General features: G+C 38.8%; 1 protein-coding gene across 3 annotated transcripts in view; it reads left to right on the top strand.

Annotated features, from left to right (window-relative positions):
* STAU2 (staufen double-stranded RNA binding protein 2) overlaps positions 1-18266 on the top strand; it is a 143793-nt gene that overhangs the window by 12013 nt on the left and 113514 nt on the right. For all 3 annotated transcript variants that reach the window (XM_061342983.1, XM_061342981.1, XM_061342984.1), the window contains exon 5: positions 15582-15741. In XM_061342983.1, the coding sequence (XP_061198967.1) occupies positions 15582-15741 (160 nt within the window). The remainder of the gene's footprint in view (positions 1-15581; positions 15742-18266) is intronic.

Here is an 18266-nt window from a genome sequence, read left to right as displayed (position 1 = left end):
TGGCACCAGGATTTTTACCTTGCTGCAGTTGTCAGCGTCAGACTTCAGCCACAGGGTACAACATCCCTCCTCTAAAAAAGGCCAGGAAGAGTCACAGATGCTTTGCCTGCATTTCCAGTCAATTGTTGCAAAATTTTGTCCTTAAAATTTGAATTTTATGGATTAAGAGGTGTGATGGTAAGGATGTTTACTGACTGATTTTGAGAAAACTCCTTTCTGCGTTCCTTGCCCTCCTCACAGCCTTTTGGACAAATGGCTAAAAACGCTTTTGGAAGAAGGGGTTTTTAAAAACTACTTGGAAATAGAAATTAAGAGTTTGGTTAGCATAGGTTGTATCTCCCTAAATACACTGTAATTTCATTCTGAACAACAGGTACAGATCTCAGATAGTTAAAATCTAAGGAAAGAAGTTCTAAGAATAATGCAAGTGATCATTCAGATTAGCAATTTGATTGTTCAGCTGGAAAGGTCTGGTTTAGACCATTAGATGGCAGCATTAATTCATGTCTCACAGCAGAAGCACTTTCAAAAGTTGCCTTTTCCTGTTCTGAAGCTTTTCATTACTTTAAAATGACTTAAATCCAGCAAAAATAAATTAAAACTGGGTTTGCTACAAAGTTTGCTTTCATCTGTCAGGTTTTCTTTCCTTATGATTGAGGCTGAAATGCAGTAACTTCAATGACATTATCTGCTTTTTATGTAAATCTAGTGCGAGTAAAAGGTGCCAATTTATGAGCAGTGAAAATTGAAGTGTTTGGTTTATCCGCAGAAAGATAGTGAGAATTCTGCGTTTCAACATATTATTTAATTTCTTAGCCTTGACCTAAAGATATTTCCCTAAAGATAAGGCTGCAACTCGGCCACCAAACCTGCAGTCTGTTCATACAATGAAGCTTTCAGATTATTTGAATATGTATTTACTTGGAAGGGACTGAGATCGTTAGCTGATAGTTGATTCAGTTTTGTACATTATCAGTTGAGGCAGGATTCAGATTGTAGCTTAAACTCTTGTACATCACACTGCTACTACCCAGCTAGTGTATCAGCCTGCCAGTGTAATCATCCACTCACAGACTTTCAAATGAATTCTTTGTGTTTGTCTTCTGCATGCTGCATTTCTCTTCCCCTGGCCTGCTTGTTCCCACTCGTTGCCTGCCTCCCACACAGACATATTGTTATAAGGAAAGTGTTGAGTACAGCTGTGCTAGGTTTTTCTTTGCTAGTATTTGTTTCTAGGAAAGGAAAAGGGAGAAAGTCAGTCCATTTCCTGTTGGTTTAAAACAGCAGAAACATCTGTTTGTCTTACAATAGTTTTCCCAAAAGAACAGTGGCAAGGGAGCTTGCAGGTGATGAGCTTTGCCATTGCCAGTAGCTATCAGTTTAGACAATGGTGATTAGTATGGTTGGCTTAAAAACAGTATAAAAATTCCTTAAACAACAGAGGATATTTATTCCTGCAATAAAATTTTTGACAGCTAATGTTTAATTTCCAGTGTTTTAAATCATAAAAATACATGGAGTATCTGGGATCAGAAACCCCAGATTCTGCTGTGGAACCTATAGGCTCCTTAAATGCTGTCCCAAAGCGCTTTTTCTGCAGTCCCCTCACCCTATTATGGGATATTTCAGCAGTGCTCACAAGATGGTGTTACGTGATGTGTCCTGGCACAAGTTGCTTGTAATCCTTCTGACAAACCTATTCACTACATTAATGGGTGCATTTAACCTATGAGGTATCAATAAAATACATACTCAAGTTATGTATTTACAATATTACATTGACAGCTGTTAAAATAATGCCATGTAGACTAAAAATCAAGCTGACAGAACAAAGAGCAAACTTTCTGAGTAGTATTCGCAGTACAGTGTTTCTTCGTTCTCCAAGTCAGTGCACTTACCTGGTATCATTAAAATCTCAGCCTTAGCTGAAGAGCGTCTTAGATGCTTAACGCTTTTCTTGCCTAAAATGTGATATGCAAGGCATGGGGTTTTACGCTGTTGCAGTGTTCTAAACCGTTTTCACTTAAGATTGTGAATGCTCCATCCCTGGCAGTGTTCAAGGCCAGGTTGGACGAGGCCTTGGGTGATATGGTTTAGAGCGAGGTGTCCCTGCCCATGACAGGGGGGGTTGGAAATAGATGATCTTAAGGTCCTTTCCAACCCTAACCATTCTATGATTCTATGATTCTAAGATTAAATAATTTTGTCAATGAGCTCTTGACCCTATTTATACAGGAGCTCCTAAGCCCTAATACTTTAATCTTCTCTTAATATTTGTCTTCATTTTCCTTCAGGATATAGTGACCTCCCCAAATTAATTGCTTTCTTACTCTAAGAGAACTGCCCTGTCCTTTTGTGGTCCTTCACTCACATTTGGATTGTTTTTCCTGAAGCTTCTTTCAGTGGACAGGGTTCTTTTCTTTTGATCGTCAACTTTCTCAGATCTTTCTTTGCTCTGGAGAAGGTACATCTGGCTCCAGATCTCTCCAAGTTTCAACCATGACTTGTCTTGTTCTCGCTTAGGCTGAAAATGTGAAGAAGTGAAATATAGATCCTCTTCGTCTTTGGTTTCTTAATGTCTGTCTTTCAGTACTGTTCATCAACTTGGGAGAGTTCCTGTAAACATTTTGATTGAAAGATTTTCAGAGCCAACAGCCTGCCCCAGCACTTTGTGAATATCTTCAGTCTCTTGGCTTTGCAGCTCACTGGGTGTCCTTTCTCTAGGTCTGTTTTTTTTAAGGCACCTTAACCTTCAGGATTGGGCAGAAGACTGGCATTGCTGGTGTGTATAAATGTAAGCACTGATTCAGAATGCTCCTCTAGAAGCAGGAACATTTTGGGTGTGTTTCTTTCTTTCCACAGTTAGCTTTTTATTCACTTCTATTTCTTTCCTGTACTTCTGCTGAGCTGTGGGTATTTCAGTCAAGAGACACGTGACATAGTGTGTTCAGTGGGAGCAAGCCTGGGTGGCCTCCCTTTCTTGGTACGGTCTTTCTGCTCTGTCCAGAGCCTGAACATTGGTTACCAGTGAATATGTTCTTCCAGAACCTGAGCAGTGGTTACCAGTAAATACATTCTCTTTCTTTGCCTGCTCTTTTTGGTACTTGCACAGGTGAACTGCTGTTAGAGCTCAAACATTAGTCTGAGAGGCTCTTGTGAGTTTCCTGAAGCAAGCAAGCAGAAAGAAGCTTAGTGGCTAATTTTTAACAGATTATAACTGAGCAAGATCTGATTGGAATTGTACTCTCTCCTAGTCCAAGGTCTTTGTCTCTTTTGAACTAGAAGCTTTACCACAGGTTTGAGGAAGTATTGCGTTTTTTCAAGAAAGGTTTTCAGGATTCTTTTATGACAACCTACATGGAGTCTGAATGCAGAATTTCTCACCAGCAACCACTGTGTTACAGTTCTCTTCAGGTCTTGTCTACAGTCATGATTTTGGTGGCTGCTTCTGAACTTAACATCTCTTCTGAAATGCTAATTACCAGGATTGTTTGAAGATCTGCTTACCTTTTTAGGATATCTTAGAGGAATGCCTGTTTAAGTTGGTTATTGCCACACTAAGGATAGCTGCATTCACAGCATTAGATACTTTGGCACCGTGATTTGTTTGGATGATTTGTTTCACTGATATGGGGCTGAATCCCCCAGTATTGTGATCAAAAGGGAAATCATCTCTGCAAAAAATCTAAACCAAAACTCTCTTAGCTTTTGGACAAGAGAGGGGGAAAATGGAGGCTAATCACCTCACTGATTTAGATTCAAGTCTGACATTAGTGTCAGTGAAACAGAAACAGGAATTCTTAAGGAGGTGGACATCAGCAGCTGAACCTTAGTTCCATTCAGTAAAGGTAATCTCTGTACTGACCTTGTTTACCAAGTCAGAAATCATAATAACCATTTTGGATACACAACAGAAGGAGATTAAACTCTTCAGAAGGGATAGGGAAGGAGGGAGAGGCAGTGGGGTAGACCTGTATGTTTTGACAGTCTGGAGCTTAATGCTGGTGACTATAGGGTTTGAGTGTTTATGGGTAAGACTCAGCAGGAAGGCCCACAAGGCAGATAGTAGTAGCCTGTATAGATCATCCAACCAGGATGAAGAGGCAGACAAAATACTCTATAAGCAGCTGGGAGAAGTCTCATAATTGCTAGCCCTTGTTCTCATGGGGGACTTCAGCTTACCAGATGTCTGCTGGAAATACAATACAGCAGAGAGGAAACAGTCTTGGAGGTTCCTGGAGCGTGTGGAAGATAACTTCCTGACACAGCTGGTGAGTAAGCCAGCTAGGGAGGGTGCCCCGCTGGACCTATTGTTCATGAACAGAGAAGGACTTGTGTGTGATGTGATGGTTGGAGGCCATCTTGAGCGTAGAGATTATGAACGAGAGAGGTTTTGATTCTTGGAGAAGTAAAGGCAGGCAGGGGGTTCTGCAGAACTGCTACTTTGGACTTCTGGAGAGCAGACTGTGGCATGTTTAGGAGCCTGGTTGACACTGGAAGGCAGTCCTAAAGAGCAAAGGAAAGCTGGCCATACTTCAAGAAGGAAATCTTAAAGGCACCAGAGCAGGCCATCCCCATGTGCCAAAAGACATGCTGATGGGAAAGAAGACTGGCCTGGTGGAACAGAGAGCTCTGACTGAACTCAGGAAAAGATTAGAATTTCTGACCTTTGGAAGAAAGGGCGGGCAACTCAGGAGGGCTACAAGGATGTCATGGGGTTATGCAGGGAGAAAATTAGAAGGGCAAAAGCCCAACTAGAACTTAGTCTGGCTCCTGCCATAAAATAGAATTTAAAATGTTTCTGTAAATACATTAGCAACAAAACGAGGACTAAGGAGAATCTCACCCTTTATTGGATGTGGGGCGAAACAGTGACAATGGATGAAAAAAAAACTGAGGTACTTAATGCCTTCTTTGCCTCTGTCTGAATAGTAAGACTTTTTTTTCTCACTGTGCCCAGCCCCCTGAGCTGGAAGACAGGGACTGGGAGCAGAATGAAGGCCCTATCATCCAAGGGGAAATGGTCAGTGACCTGCTACACCACTTAGACATACACAAGTCTATAGAGCCAGGTGGGATCCACCCAGGGGGTACTGAAGGAGCTGAACTTGATGGATCTTAAAGGTGTTTTCCAACCTAAATGATTCTATGATTCTATTCTAACAGTCCTTGCTGTCTTTGTCCTCCATGTCTTTTTTGGAGTCCCTGCTTTCTAGAATACAGTTATACTCTATCCTGTATACATTTTCTACCAAGTCTGCAACTTATATTGTAATGTATCGATCCAACATGATTTAACTTTTTTCCTCCATTAATATTCAGTACCTAATTGTACTCAGCAGACCAAGGTGAGTCACTGTGCATTGATGACTGCTACTACTGCACCCTCATTGCATCACTTTTATGTTTTAATTAGCAATTTATTTATATTTAGGTGTCTTACAGTATTTACATTGGTGTAAATCCATTATGTCCATTAAAGTTTGAATATTGAAAGAGTATTGTATCTGCTACTCATGAACAAGTTTCCCTAGGAAGTCTGCTCTTTTTATGCTCTTAAATAGAAAGGAATTAAAGCATGAAAGACTTCTCCACTCATCTTTTTAGTTCCTGATCTTTTTGCCCCTTCCAAACTTCACTGTGATGGATTAACAGCTCCTTTCCCTTGCCTTCCCTTCACAGGTGTACATAAAACTTCCTTCATAAGACCATCCATGTTATTTTCAGCGTCCCTGATAGGATCGGTGTAGGGCAACACAGAATCTCTTTCCAATTGACCAAGCTCTCTCTGTCTCACATTTTATTTCTTTGCAAGTCTGATGACACAGCTGGGAAGTTTTCTGGACAGAAGCTGTAGCTGGCCGTGATAGTAGCTTTTCATAGGATGCAGAGATGATAACTAGCAATGTAGGAGAGTGCATCCTCAGTTAACTGCACTGAGCTGCTGAGAGATGGCTCTTTAAGCTGGAATTAAATGTGGTTTTAGAGTTTGTTCTTACTTTTAATTGTTTAATTGCCAAGTTTAAAATTACAAGTTAATATTTTTACTCTGGATAATGCAATGAAATGCCTGTGTTTACATTCCTCCAAGTGGGAACAGAATATAGCCCAATATACACTAGTTATTTGAATTTAAGTTAATTAGAATGGTAAGAATCACACTGTGAGCTTTCATGGGCCTTCTTCCTCTGTGGAATTTTAGGTTAATTAATTCTTATGAAGTCCTTGGCCTGAGATGATTTTGTTACTAACATTTTTATTAGCATTATATTACCAGTATATGATAAAATTAAATGAGGTACTTCATTCTTTCATTTGCTTGGTCTCTAGGTGACAAGTGACATGATTTTTGTTTTTTACATGAGTTTCTTATGTAGAAAGAACATGACATTGTAGTCAGATATGCAACACTGTTTATGTTCTTTTACTGTAATGGGTATTTGGACAGCATTCTTAGTAATCACTCTGCATGCTTGTATAGATTAGTGAGTAATACAGTTCATGGGAAATTTTATGAGCTGAAGTAGATAAGAGTTTGAGATGTTTGTCTTCTGAATGTCTGCTTTAACCTCTAAGTATACAGTGTACATCATAGCTTCATTATGTTTTCCCTTTTATTCTTATTATACTTGTTTTTATGGCATAGAAAAGAACATTTTCTTTTTCCTTGTATTTATCTTTTTCTCCCTGCCATCCACTATCTTCATTACAACATTGTCCACTTGACATTATCCAATGCCTTAAACTCTGGAGGCAGTATTCTTGTTATGTTCTTATATTATTCATGCTATCTTGACATTATCCAATGCCTTAAACTCTGGAGGCAGTATTCTTGTTATGTTCTTGTATTATTCATGCTATTTTTTCAGTCAGGAATAAGTTGAAGTTGTGCTGACCATTTTCGTTACTTAGTTATTCAGTTGACAGATAAAAATACTTCTTCAGAGGCACATAACGTTCTGTGCTCTCTTCTTGATTTTGATTGTTGTTTTTCATTTGTTTTTTCTTTTAGTCTGCAGTGTAGGGTACTTTGGAAAGTTCATCTCATGATCTTTTTTTCCCTAGGGTTTTTTTGTTTTCCCTTTTATTCTTCTTAACCTTTCCTTCTTTTCCTCATATTCTCTTGCATTAATACTTCTTTGGGTTTGTTTTTTTTTTTTTTAAAGGTATTTGGGCTGGTTTTGAGACCCTTCTGGCACTTTGAAAAGTGTTAACTTCTAAACTTTAAGGCTTTACACTGAGGGAGAGAGAGCAAAAAAAGTGGAAGGAGAGATCTGAACCTGCTGTGCATGGAAACGTCTCTCTCTAGCTAGTGCTGCAATATGTTTGCTGTATTACTTGTTAGATTAATCCATGACTTAAAATACTTACCTTAAAATGTCTGTAGTTTTCTGTTCTTTTTTTTTTTTTTCCTAATTTTGAGGAGCAAGTGTTTTTACTTGTTGAGGTACATATTTGCTGCAAATGGTAAACAAAGTAGTGGTGCGTGTAGAGAGTAAATATTGAAATACTTATTACAGTCAAATGTCTGTACTGAGCAACTTGGAATTCAGAGATAGAGTGATGTGGCAATGTTATCATCTTGTCATCACAAATTCGCCTGGAAAGAGTCCACATTAGATAATGTTATGTTAAACTGAATCCCCCTCCCTTTTGTTTTTTTACTCAGGAATGCTTAAGTATTGTGATCCTGAAATCATGAGTCAGTTTTTTTGATTAAGATAGTCATACTGCTTGAAGGAACTGCATAGTCTCTAGCCTAGGAAAAGAAGAAAAAAAGGGGAATCATTATTAACTTCATGAAATACTCCCAACTCAGCATAAGTTTAAAAGAAATTATAAATAAAGACATGCAAGTAAAAAAGGATAAAACTCACTACAAAGTTACTGTATTCTAAAGGTAGATTATGTCTGGCTCGTGTGTTAACTTTGCGTGTTATATGTTAATTTATTTTTTAGGTAAAGAGAGTAAAGCAAGTGTTATATTTGTGAGATTCGGTTCAGCATTTTATAGCATTAGATAAGGATACTGTTTTCATTAAAGTGAACGAAATGGAAGGATTTATATAAGAAATGCAAGGTGGAAAAGGAGAAGACAAATAATCAGTATTGAAAGTCAAACTTGAAGGAAGATGTATTAAATATAGATCTTTCAGTTTTAGAATCAAACTTTTTAATTTTTTTGTTAAAGGTGTTTGCACAAAAAGTAGGAAAAAGTTCATGTGCTGTTGAAGGCTCAGTTGCTACACAGGAAGATCAAGATATGCCAGGAAGAGTTGGATGATCATGAGGACTGACATTAGAAACGGGGTGAGACTAGACTTTCCAGTATAAAATGTAAGATTAAGACTGTAGGTACTAGTAGCAGTAGCTCAGTTGTCACCTGAGAGTTAATTCAGTTGGAAATCACAGAACTGGATTTTTATCTAATACTATTAATTATTTGCAAGATAAATGAAGAACAGTTGATATGATTGAACCAGAGGAGAGGCAAATGTGATTTTTAAGATGGGTTGAGTAAGATACTTTTAGTAAAGTTCTGTAGATATTGCTAATACACAGAACACTGTTAGCCTTTCAGACAGCATATTTTCTACCATTCTTGACTCTCATATTTAAGAACAGGAGCAAGCATAGGGAAGGGCTATGAAGGATTATCAGGATAGTGGGTAGCCTTTTGTACAAAAGACTTCTAAGCTAACTTGACTTGTTTGCTTGCAAAAAAGAAGGCTGAGAGGGAATGGGAAAGCTCACCTTAGAAGGTAAATATAAAAAGTAAGTGAGCTACATAAGTTAAAGGATAGTATTGACACAAAAACAAAAATATAACCAACCTGAGTATTAGGAGATTCCAAAGTATCAACTCAGTGTCTAGATCATATTCCCAGCAGAAGCACTGTTTTCTAATAGACCTTAATGGATAAAGAAGACTGCATTATGCAGTTGCCTGCAAATCGTGGATGTTGAGTGTTTAATGCAGGATTTGCTTGCATTCTTACATTTGAAATAGAAAGGGCTTGGGGTTTATGTGTCTTAAAATAGGAAGCATCTTTGTTATGTTTTTTCATTATTTAAAAAAAAATACAGATGCTTTTGAATCTCTCTCTGTCAATACGTTTCCATCACATGGTTATTCTTTACAGTTCTTACATGGTCAATTAAATATTCCATTGCTTAGTCGTTTTCTACAACCAGGTCAAAACTGGTTTCATAAACTGATCATAGCAAATATTACATAGAGAAAAAATATTGAATAATTCAGAAATAATTAATTTTAAACTTCTAAAGAGTCAGATTGTAGTTTTAAACCATCTTTCTAATGAAGGATGATCTGGGACAAGTATAGGTGATTTTTCATTTTTTTAAATCTTGCCTTGAGGAGAGGTCAATATTAGAAAGGTGAAAACAGTCATAGGCTATTTAAATAAATCAGCTGAACAGAAATTTCAGATTATCTTTCCATCTAATAACAGATGTCTGTGGCAAAAAAGCTGCATAGTTCCTTGTCTTGCTGTCTTTACATTAAGAATGCTTTTGGAGGGTGTGAGGGTAATCTAGAAGAGGACAGCCAGACTGATTCAGGGATAATGGACTGTGGTTCTCAAAAGGAGTACTTGGAAAAGAGAGCCTCTTTGTTCCCAGGTGTTGTTGTGGACCTGCTGAAAGAACCAGGAGGTGGACTGTATGAAGACAAAAGTGGCTGAACTGGATGTTTCCTTCTTCAAAACAGAACTCACATCTGTAAGAAATGCACGTGGCTAATGGACTGCTTAGAAAAACCGAACATGGCGAGGGAACAGCTGCACTAAGCAACTTGCTCCCCTAGAGGAATTCCAAATGTTAAGGAGAAAAAGTTGTTCACAGCAAATGCCATTTCATACTCCCCTGTGCAGTCTGTGGCTCTTTATGCCTCCACTTGTGAAGCTCACAGCATTCTCCTGGTTAAGCAGTCTCAGCAGGGCTGCCAGCTTTATTCAGTTGGTATGGAAAAGGAGCCAGGGGTAAAAAGCACAGAAAATGACCCTTTCAGCACAGAGCTGGCATCTGAAGAATGACTTTCCCATTCCATGTTGTGTTTTAGCAGCCTTCACCTTAGCCAGAATGGTCCCTATGCCTCTTCACTTTGCATTAAGAAATGGGAATGGGGTAATGCTTCCTATAACACTTGTGTAGTGGGGAAGTAATTGGGTTTATTTGGTTATTTTTTTACATAGGTGGAGAATACATTGGCCATTAGAATTTAGATGAAGTCTCGCTGGAGTTTTTAACAGTGAAAAGGAGGCTAAATCTAAATAAATCTCCTGGTTCCCATGAGCTGCAGCTTGCACTTGTGGTTTTTTTTTTTTTTGCCCCCTTCTAAGGATATAGTAACAATATTTATCAAAAACATTTTTGCCATTGAGGAATCCAGAGAAATGCAGGAAATGCAATATGAACACAACGTATGTACTAATACTTTATTTGTCTTTGTGTGTGTGGATTTGATGGCCAAAAAGGAAGAGGCCCCAAGGGCTCCTTAGTATGCAATTAATATTTTGGCTAGAAAAGCAGCAGATTGTTTCAGTATGCTTACATGTTATGACATCATATTCCAGTAAAGTTATAATGAACAGAATTTTTGTTTGTCTCTGTGGCAAACCAAAATGAGGTTTCTAATTGTCAACAGACTTTAGTGATTTATTTAATTATAGTGGCGCCCACTCACACCAACTTAGTTAAGGTCTGTCAGCATTTCTGTTATGCACCCCTATTTTTAGTGGTTTATAACTAGTTGTAAATATTTGCTCATTGCTGAAACTTGGCATTCCAGGTCACAGTCATAGAGCAAATATCCTTTTTCAGGTTGACTATTCTAAAGTGATACCAACAACATTAGCTAAAAAGTTGATTTCTGATGCTATGAAACTCAGAGGGAATGAAGAGGACCTGTTTTCCAGACCTCTTTTCTGAGGGGTCTTCTTAAGAATCTCAAATGTCCAGAAGAGCCAGATAGAAATTATCTTGTTTTAATAGGTTATATGTAACTGGTTGTTACAGTATTATCCTTTACCATTTTTTTTTTCATTCCAATTTAATCTACTGTTTCATACGTCCTTTCATTGTCTTCTGGTCTTGTAGTCTGTCATTTGGTTGTGTCTGTCCAAAGTGTGTGCCAGTATCACCTGAGAATACTTTTTACATAGGAATTTTATCCAAAGGAAAGTCTTAGCCTGTGTAGCTGCCATGTAGAATGCAGAGAGATGTGTATTCTTTAAATGTAGGTAGGTTAAAAACTTTCAGAAACCTAAAGAGTCTGCGAAGTGTTGCTGTTGGAAATTCTGACTGTTTCAGTTCTGTGGCTGAACAGTGTCAGAGGGGTAAAGGAGCATAGGACTGATGTGTAGGAGTTCTTGTGATGGAAAATGTGCTAATATGTTATTGCATAACAGCAAATTCTGTATAAACCTTTCCAAGATTGTTAATGTTTTCAGTCCTTTTTAGTAAATTGGGAAGGTTTGTTAATGATCAGTGGCAGATAGATAATCTTAAATTTGCATGGAGTTGTTCCTTACATGAGCGTCCGTCTTAAGGATGCAGAATCATTCTGTATTAAAACTCAGTTTAATCATCACACTGTACTTTCAGACTGTAATATTATTATCACTTTTAAGGATTTTGTTAATACTGACTGGTTTCATCCTTGAGACGAGGAGGATGTTCTATTTGACATGCTCCATGTTGTAGAAAAGCCAGTATCCTCACAGATTTAGTTAATTTTCTGAGCATTTCAGGTGCTCCTTTGCACTTTCCTGGCAATGTTTGTATCATCAGTGCTCTTCTAAATCTGCTTGAGGCCAAGCAGAGCAAGAAAAGTTTAATCAAAACCATGTAAAAGCCTAATCATTCTGCCAGGGCCAAAGAGCTGCATGAGGCTCAAGAGCCACAGGCTGAATATCATTTTTCCATATTATCACATAAATAGCTCCCTAAACACTCTTTAAAACAAAAGGTGGAGAGGGGGGAGGCAAAAAGTGAGGGCCTGTTGTAGGATCTGAGTTTATGAAGTGAATTAAGGTTCATGTGCTTTCCTCCTTTGCCTGTAATGGAGAGAAAGGTAGGTCTAATAACGCAATAAGAAACAAGAACTTCTGATGGATATTGTATTTTCCCTAAGCCTAGGTAGTTGCTAAAAGCAGTACTACTTTTTATTTAAAGAGGATTGTGAAGTAATGAGGTGTGATGTGCTATCAAGGTGCCTACTGCTTTTGTGTGACAGAGCTTATCCTGTGCTAAGGTGCAGCTAACAGCAGTTTCAAGCTGTAGCTGTAGATCTGAGAACTCTTGGGATAGTGGGAGGGTTCCTGGGAACTCTTTGAGGAACTTGAAGGTGCCTGTTGGTGCAGGGAAAGGATAACTGCAGGAGGCTGTGGCTTCTAGAAAGCTGCAGCAGCAGCCAACCAGCTCTGTCAGCTAGTCCTGATCAAAAGTTGTGCTGAGCTTTTGTTTCAGAGAGGGTCAATCTCCCTTTCAGGGTGCTGACTGATGGCTGCTGAACATGAGCCAGCTTGTGGCCAGGTGAACAAGAAGGCCAATGGCATCTTGGCCTATGTCAGAAATAGCATAACCAGCAGGATCAAGGAGGTGATCATCCCCCTGTATTCGGCATTTGTGAGGCTGCACCTCGAATACTGTGTTCAGTTCTGGGCCCCTCACTGCAAGAGAGACATTGAGGTGCTGGAGCAGGTCTAGAGAAGAACAAAGAAGCTGGTGAAAGGTCTGGAGAATAAGTCTTACAGGGAACGGCTGAGAGATCTGGGGTTGTTTATCTGGAGAAGAGAAGGCTCAGGGGGGACCTTATTGGTCTTTACAGCTACCTGGAAGGAGGATGGAGTGAGGAGCTGTTCTCCCAAATAACAAGTGATATGACAGGAGGAAACAGCCTCACAGCAGGGCATGAGCAATCCAGGAGGTTTCTGTAGTGCACCAATGACGACATTCTGAGATAGGTGGTTGAGGAATCAGCATGGGCACTGCTGCTGGAGCTCACACTTTCAAAGAACTGGTCAGAGACATGAAGGCTGGAGTGAGTGCAGTGACCATGAGATAGTGGCAGAATATTGAGAAGAGAGAACAAGGCAAACATCACAGATCACAAACTGAACCTCAGGATAGTAGACTTAGGTCTCTTCAGAGACCTGCTTGGACGAATCTCAGGGGATATGCTCCTGAAGAGAGGAGTCCAGGGAAACTTGTCAAGGTTTACCTCCTCCAAGGTCAAGAGTGGTTTAAGTGTCCATCCCAGCATGCAGGTAGTCAAGTAAAGGCAGCAGGAAGCTTGCATGGATGAACAAGGAATTTCTGTCTAAACTCAAACAACGTTTGTGACCCAGGTGAGGTGACTGACAGTGAATGTAGAGACACTGTACAAGTGTGCAGTAATGGGATTAGGAAAACTGAAGTCCATCAGAAGTTGAGCCTCAAAAGGGATATTAAGGGCAACACGATGGTCTTCTACAGCAGCAGAAGGAAGACTAGGGACCACTGTTAAGTGGGATAGGGAACCTGATCATGGAAAAGTTAGTGGTACTCGAAGTGCCTTCATCTTAGTCTTTACTGATAAGACTGGCCTTCAGGAGTCCCATGTCCCTGAGATCATGGGAAAGTCTGGAGCAGGTAGGACTTGCTCTTGATGGAGGAGGATTGGGTTGGGGAACATTTCAACAAATTGAACAGGTCCATGAGGCCTGATGGGATGTATCCATGAGTACTGAGGGAGCTGAATGATGTCATAGTGATGCCACTTCTGATTATCTTTGAAAGACTGCTGTCATTAGGGAGGTTTCTGAGGACTGGAAGAAAGCAAATTTCACATCTGTTTTCATGAAGGGCAAGACAAATGTAACCTCAGAGGCTGACCCTGCTTTGAGTGCTGTGTTGGACCAGAGAACCTCCACGAGCCTTTCCAACCTGAGTTATTCCATAATTCTATGAAAATGTGACATAAGCAAATGCATTTCCAGGTCTTAATAATTCCATGTAACTGTGTTAAAACTGTAAACAGGAAAGCAAATACCCACTTTCAGCCTGTCGTAAAGGCAACTTAGCTCACCCCTCCAAGGCCCTATAGCCAGAGGCTTCTTGGAGCTAGTATTATGCTTTTGCCCTTTCCAAATAATTGTATTTTTAGAATTAGGGACAAAGTTCAGGGACACTGAGACTGGAGTGCTTATCTGGGTTTGGAGTGTGCTGCTAATACCTTTTTGTCTGGTAATTGAAGTAAATCAGTTACGATTATTAATGAAAAGTCAGAAAGTTTTCATATGAAAAAATCACCGTCTGTGTCAACAGATGAAAATAGAGGGAGGAAGCTTTAATAAGGATCCTTTAAGAGGAAGGAGAAAAATGTAATACTTTGTTCTGTCTTCAAATGATTCTAGTTTTGTTGTGATGGACCTAGCTTTTGCTCATGCTTCTGGAATCCTGGGCTTTTTTACAATGCCATAAAATATATATAAGTTATTTGTCAGAAATGAAATACCATTTCTGATAGGCATATATTTTTCCAAGGACTAAATCTCCAGTGTGTAAGAAAAGCCTTTGTTTGAGGAAGGAGCACAGGCAGACTAGACTACAGAGCAAAAAGGATGAAGAAGATTCCCTCATCTATGTAGAATATAATTAGAGAACTTTTTTGGAAATGTTCTCTTAAAAGATTATAATTTTAACAGTGATTAGAACTAATTGTTCTGAATTGCTTTTAATGAGTCTGGGGCTGGTGGTGGAATACTTCTTTTCTGTAGCTATTGCTTATGTAGACAAGTTTTTATGTTTGTAGTTGTCAGAGTGCTGTGACAGGACCTTCCAAACCCAAGAATGGCATTACATCGCCTTCTTCATTTGCTGCTAGTGAGAGACAGGTTTCAGGGCAGTGAGTATGGGTTGGGTTAGCTATTATTATTATTGAAAATAGAGATGTGGAACTGATGATACAATGATACTGTTGATGATACTGTTTCCTTCAAGAAATACTGTCTGTGCTGGTTCATAGAAAAATGGGGTTTTTTGCTTTATCTTTCGGTGCCTTTCAGACGTACTCAGAAAATCAAACCTTGCCATTATATTTGGAAATCTTTCTATAGGACTGAAAAAAAAAAAAAAAGAAAAAAGAAAAACAATGTGGGTGAGGTGAGATATGCCAACAGGTTTCAAATGAGAGACCTTGCAGTGCTTCTTTCTCCGTGCCTTTCCTGTGGGACAGGAATTGTCTCCCAGGCGTGGCTTACACTGGAACTTTCAGTTCTCCTAAGGTTTAATCTTCTCAAGACTCAAACCAAGAAGAGAGCAGAGCTGGGCAGCTCGGCTGAAGTATAGTAGAGCTCATTGCAGAGCCCTGCAAATGTGGGTGAAGAGCTGGTTATCATGTAGGAGATGTTGTCAGAGTTACTGATAGCCCTGCTGAGGAACAGTCCATATATTTGAGTGTTAGGTCTTACTCTGTGAGAAAAGATAACATTTTATTCCTAACCACTGCTCTACGTTACACAAGGTTGATGGTTAAAATTCATAACTTGTATTGTTTTCTTTTAATGACTTCTTTCTAGGTATCACTGCCCAGTGCCTAAAATTTTCTATGTCCAGTTAACTGTTGGCAACAGTGAGTTTTTTGGTGAAGGAAAGACTCGTCAAGCTGCTAGGCATAATGCTGCAATGAAGGCCCTTCAAGCTCTCCAGAATGAGCCTATTCCAGAAAAATTACCTCAGGTTTGTGTCAGAATCTTCACATTAAGACACCAAGTCAAACAATTTAATTGCCATTTTCTCAATGTTTAATTTTTGATTTTTTTTTTCTTACTAGCCTATGTAATGAGAAAAATGATACTGACAAATTGTTACTGTTTTTTTCTTCATAACAGCACATCTAAAATGGAGCTAGACTTAAATAACAAACATAAGTAGGGATTTTAAAGCTGGGATTGTCAGCAGTGGTTAAGTAAAGAATAAAATAAAACTGAAATAAAATTTTTGAGATCATACCAGAAGTGACGAAAATGTCCATTTAATCAATGGCTTCATGGAGAATTAATTAGTAATCTTAAATACATGTTGTGCTGTGAATATGATCTTTACAGTTGAAATTACTTGTAACCAATGTACCAAAGAACTTGACGGAGCTTACTGGCAGCTACTGGTCATCCGTCTGATAGTTTTAGGCTTTAGCCATTTAGTACCTTTCTAAATAGCTGGCTTTCTCACTGCTGTGTTTTAAGGGGTGTATATTGCCACTTAATGAAAATGTTGCATCATACTTTAAAAAATATGTATCACAAAATTATTATCAAAATAATCTTTGCAAATTGAAAGGACAAATATAATAAAATTTCTCAGTCAAAATGAATGCATAAGGAGACAATCTTCTTATTTTGTACACTTTTTCTGATGACGCCTGTTGAACTCCTGTGCACCACACAAAACATTACTAATGGTGCCTTCAGTGTCTTGTGTGAGTAGTGAGAGTGTAGAGTTTTGAGCTGTGTTATAAGAATGGAAATAATTTTCTATAATGAAAAAAATCCTCGTTGTTTCTGCCTCACTCCTTTGTTTTGCTGCATTATTTTTTAGGATCAGGAAATTCTCTTCAAAATCATTTACTAGAATTAATATTGATTTTATTTTAAAACAGGAAAACTATTAAAAAAGAATATGTAAAGTCTTAGGAGGAATCCCTGTTTCCTTTCTCACTGTTAATTCCCTTCATTTCTCTTTTGGTTTCTAGTCAAACGTATTGGTTGATAATGAAGCCATAGCACAAGCCTGGCTGGGAATTTCATGTTATTGAAACAAATTTTTAGCTCAGCATATGCTTAGTTTTAAAAAATTGTATGATTAATAATATATTTTATCAAAATAATCTTTGAGTTCAAGATATCCATTAATCAGAATGTAAATGAAACCACTGAGTGCTTAGGATGTTAAGTAGTAGACAGAAGTAAATATGTAACATCAATAAGGACCTCCTTTATATACTCGATTTTCACAGCCCATGTACTTATGCAATTTACCTAGAAAAGGTAATCAAATCTCTAATTAACATTCTTGCCTAATTGGTTCTGTTTAGTGTCTATTTACATCAGTGTCTGTTAAGAAGTGCAAGCTTTTAGAAAATGTAGTCATGGAAAATTGAGTCTCCTAAACTCTTATAGCCTGCTGTAGTGTTGCCTGTCTTGTGAGCTCATGAAGTAACTTCATTCTTCTCTTCAGCACCATAACTTGTGTATGTAAACTGATTCAAATCCACAGTTAGCTATGAGAAAAATAAGGTAGAGTTGTCAGGAGACAATACTGTAGATTAGCTGAGACATTCACGTTGTACTTGTAAAACCTGTGGGAGCACTGTGAGTTTCTGGTACAGCAGTTGAAGATCACTTGGGATACGGTAGGATCTCAGTAGCAGCTGTGTGTAAGTAGGAGACTGTCAACTCCTCAGTGGCTTGGTTATGCTGAGAGTAGAGGGAGCTAATAACGAAAAAACTGCACTGTTACTTCATGGGTTAGAGGTGTAGGTGACTGGAGAAGGCTGGAGGCATCTCTATGCCTAGGTCATGGTGGAGTACAAATTGCTGCAACATGTGGAGTTGAGCATAGCTCTTCAGAGAACTGGAGATTGGTTAAAGTAGAGCTTAAGTGTTTCATGGTGCCAAGGTTCAGCCTCCTCCCTGCTTCTGGTCATGTGAAGTTTGCTCAGGGCTGCTACATGGTGGTGGGATAGGCCTTTGCCATGGGACATGAGCAAGCTCAGTAACACCCTGCTTCCTTAAGCAGAATTGACCTGCTTGGTCAGCCATGGGAGATTATTGATTCACCGTTCCTCAAACAGCATGTACAGATAAGGGCCAGTGCACATTAGAGTCTGGCTGGCCTCAATTACGTGATTAGATTTAGTTTATTTCTTCTTCAGTCACTGCCACTGTGCTTCCAGGGACAGCAGAGAGTACATCAAGAACAGACCTGGTACAATCTAGACCTGCATCCCATTAGTAAGTCAGTAAATTTCACTGGAATGGGATCCACGGAATATAACACAGTAAATATATGAGTTTACCTTTTAGCCTTCATAACTATGTTTGTTTAAGATACAGCCTTCTATGTATTCTTTGATTTTGATATGCCATTTTCCCTCCTTTTTAAAATAAAAAAACTTAGTTAAGGCTAAAATCTTTTATCCATATTAAACCACTAAAGAGGAGTCTTGCCATCTGAATACTTCATTGCGCAAACATGCAGAAGAG

Source organism: Neopsephotus bourkii, unplaced genomic scaffold, assembly GCF_033783945.1.
Source record: "Neopsephotus bourkii isolate Nb327-2 ecotype Australia unplaced genomic scaffold, CSIRO-AGI_Nbou_v1 NB_1820, whole genome shotgun sequence".
NCBI classification, from domain to species: Eukaryota; Metazoa; Chordata; class Aves; order Psittaciformes; family Psittacidae; genus Neopsephotus; species Neopsephotus bourkii.
The sequence above is the reverse complement of the archived record's forward strand: the minus strand, read 5'-3'. Positions and strand labels throughout refer to the sequence as shown.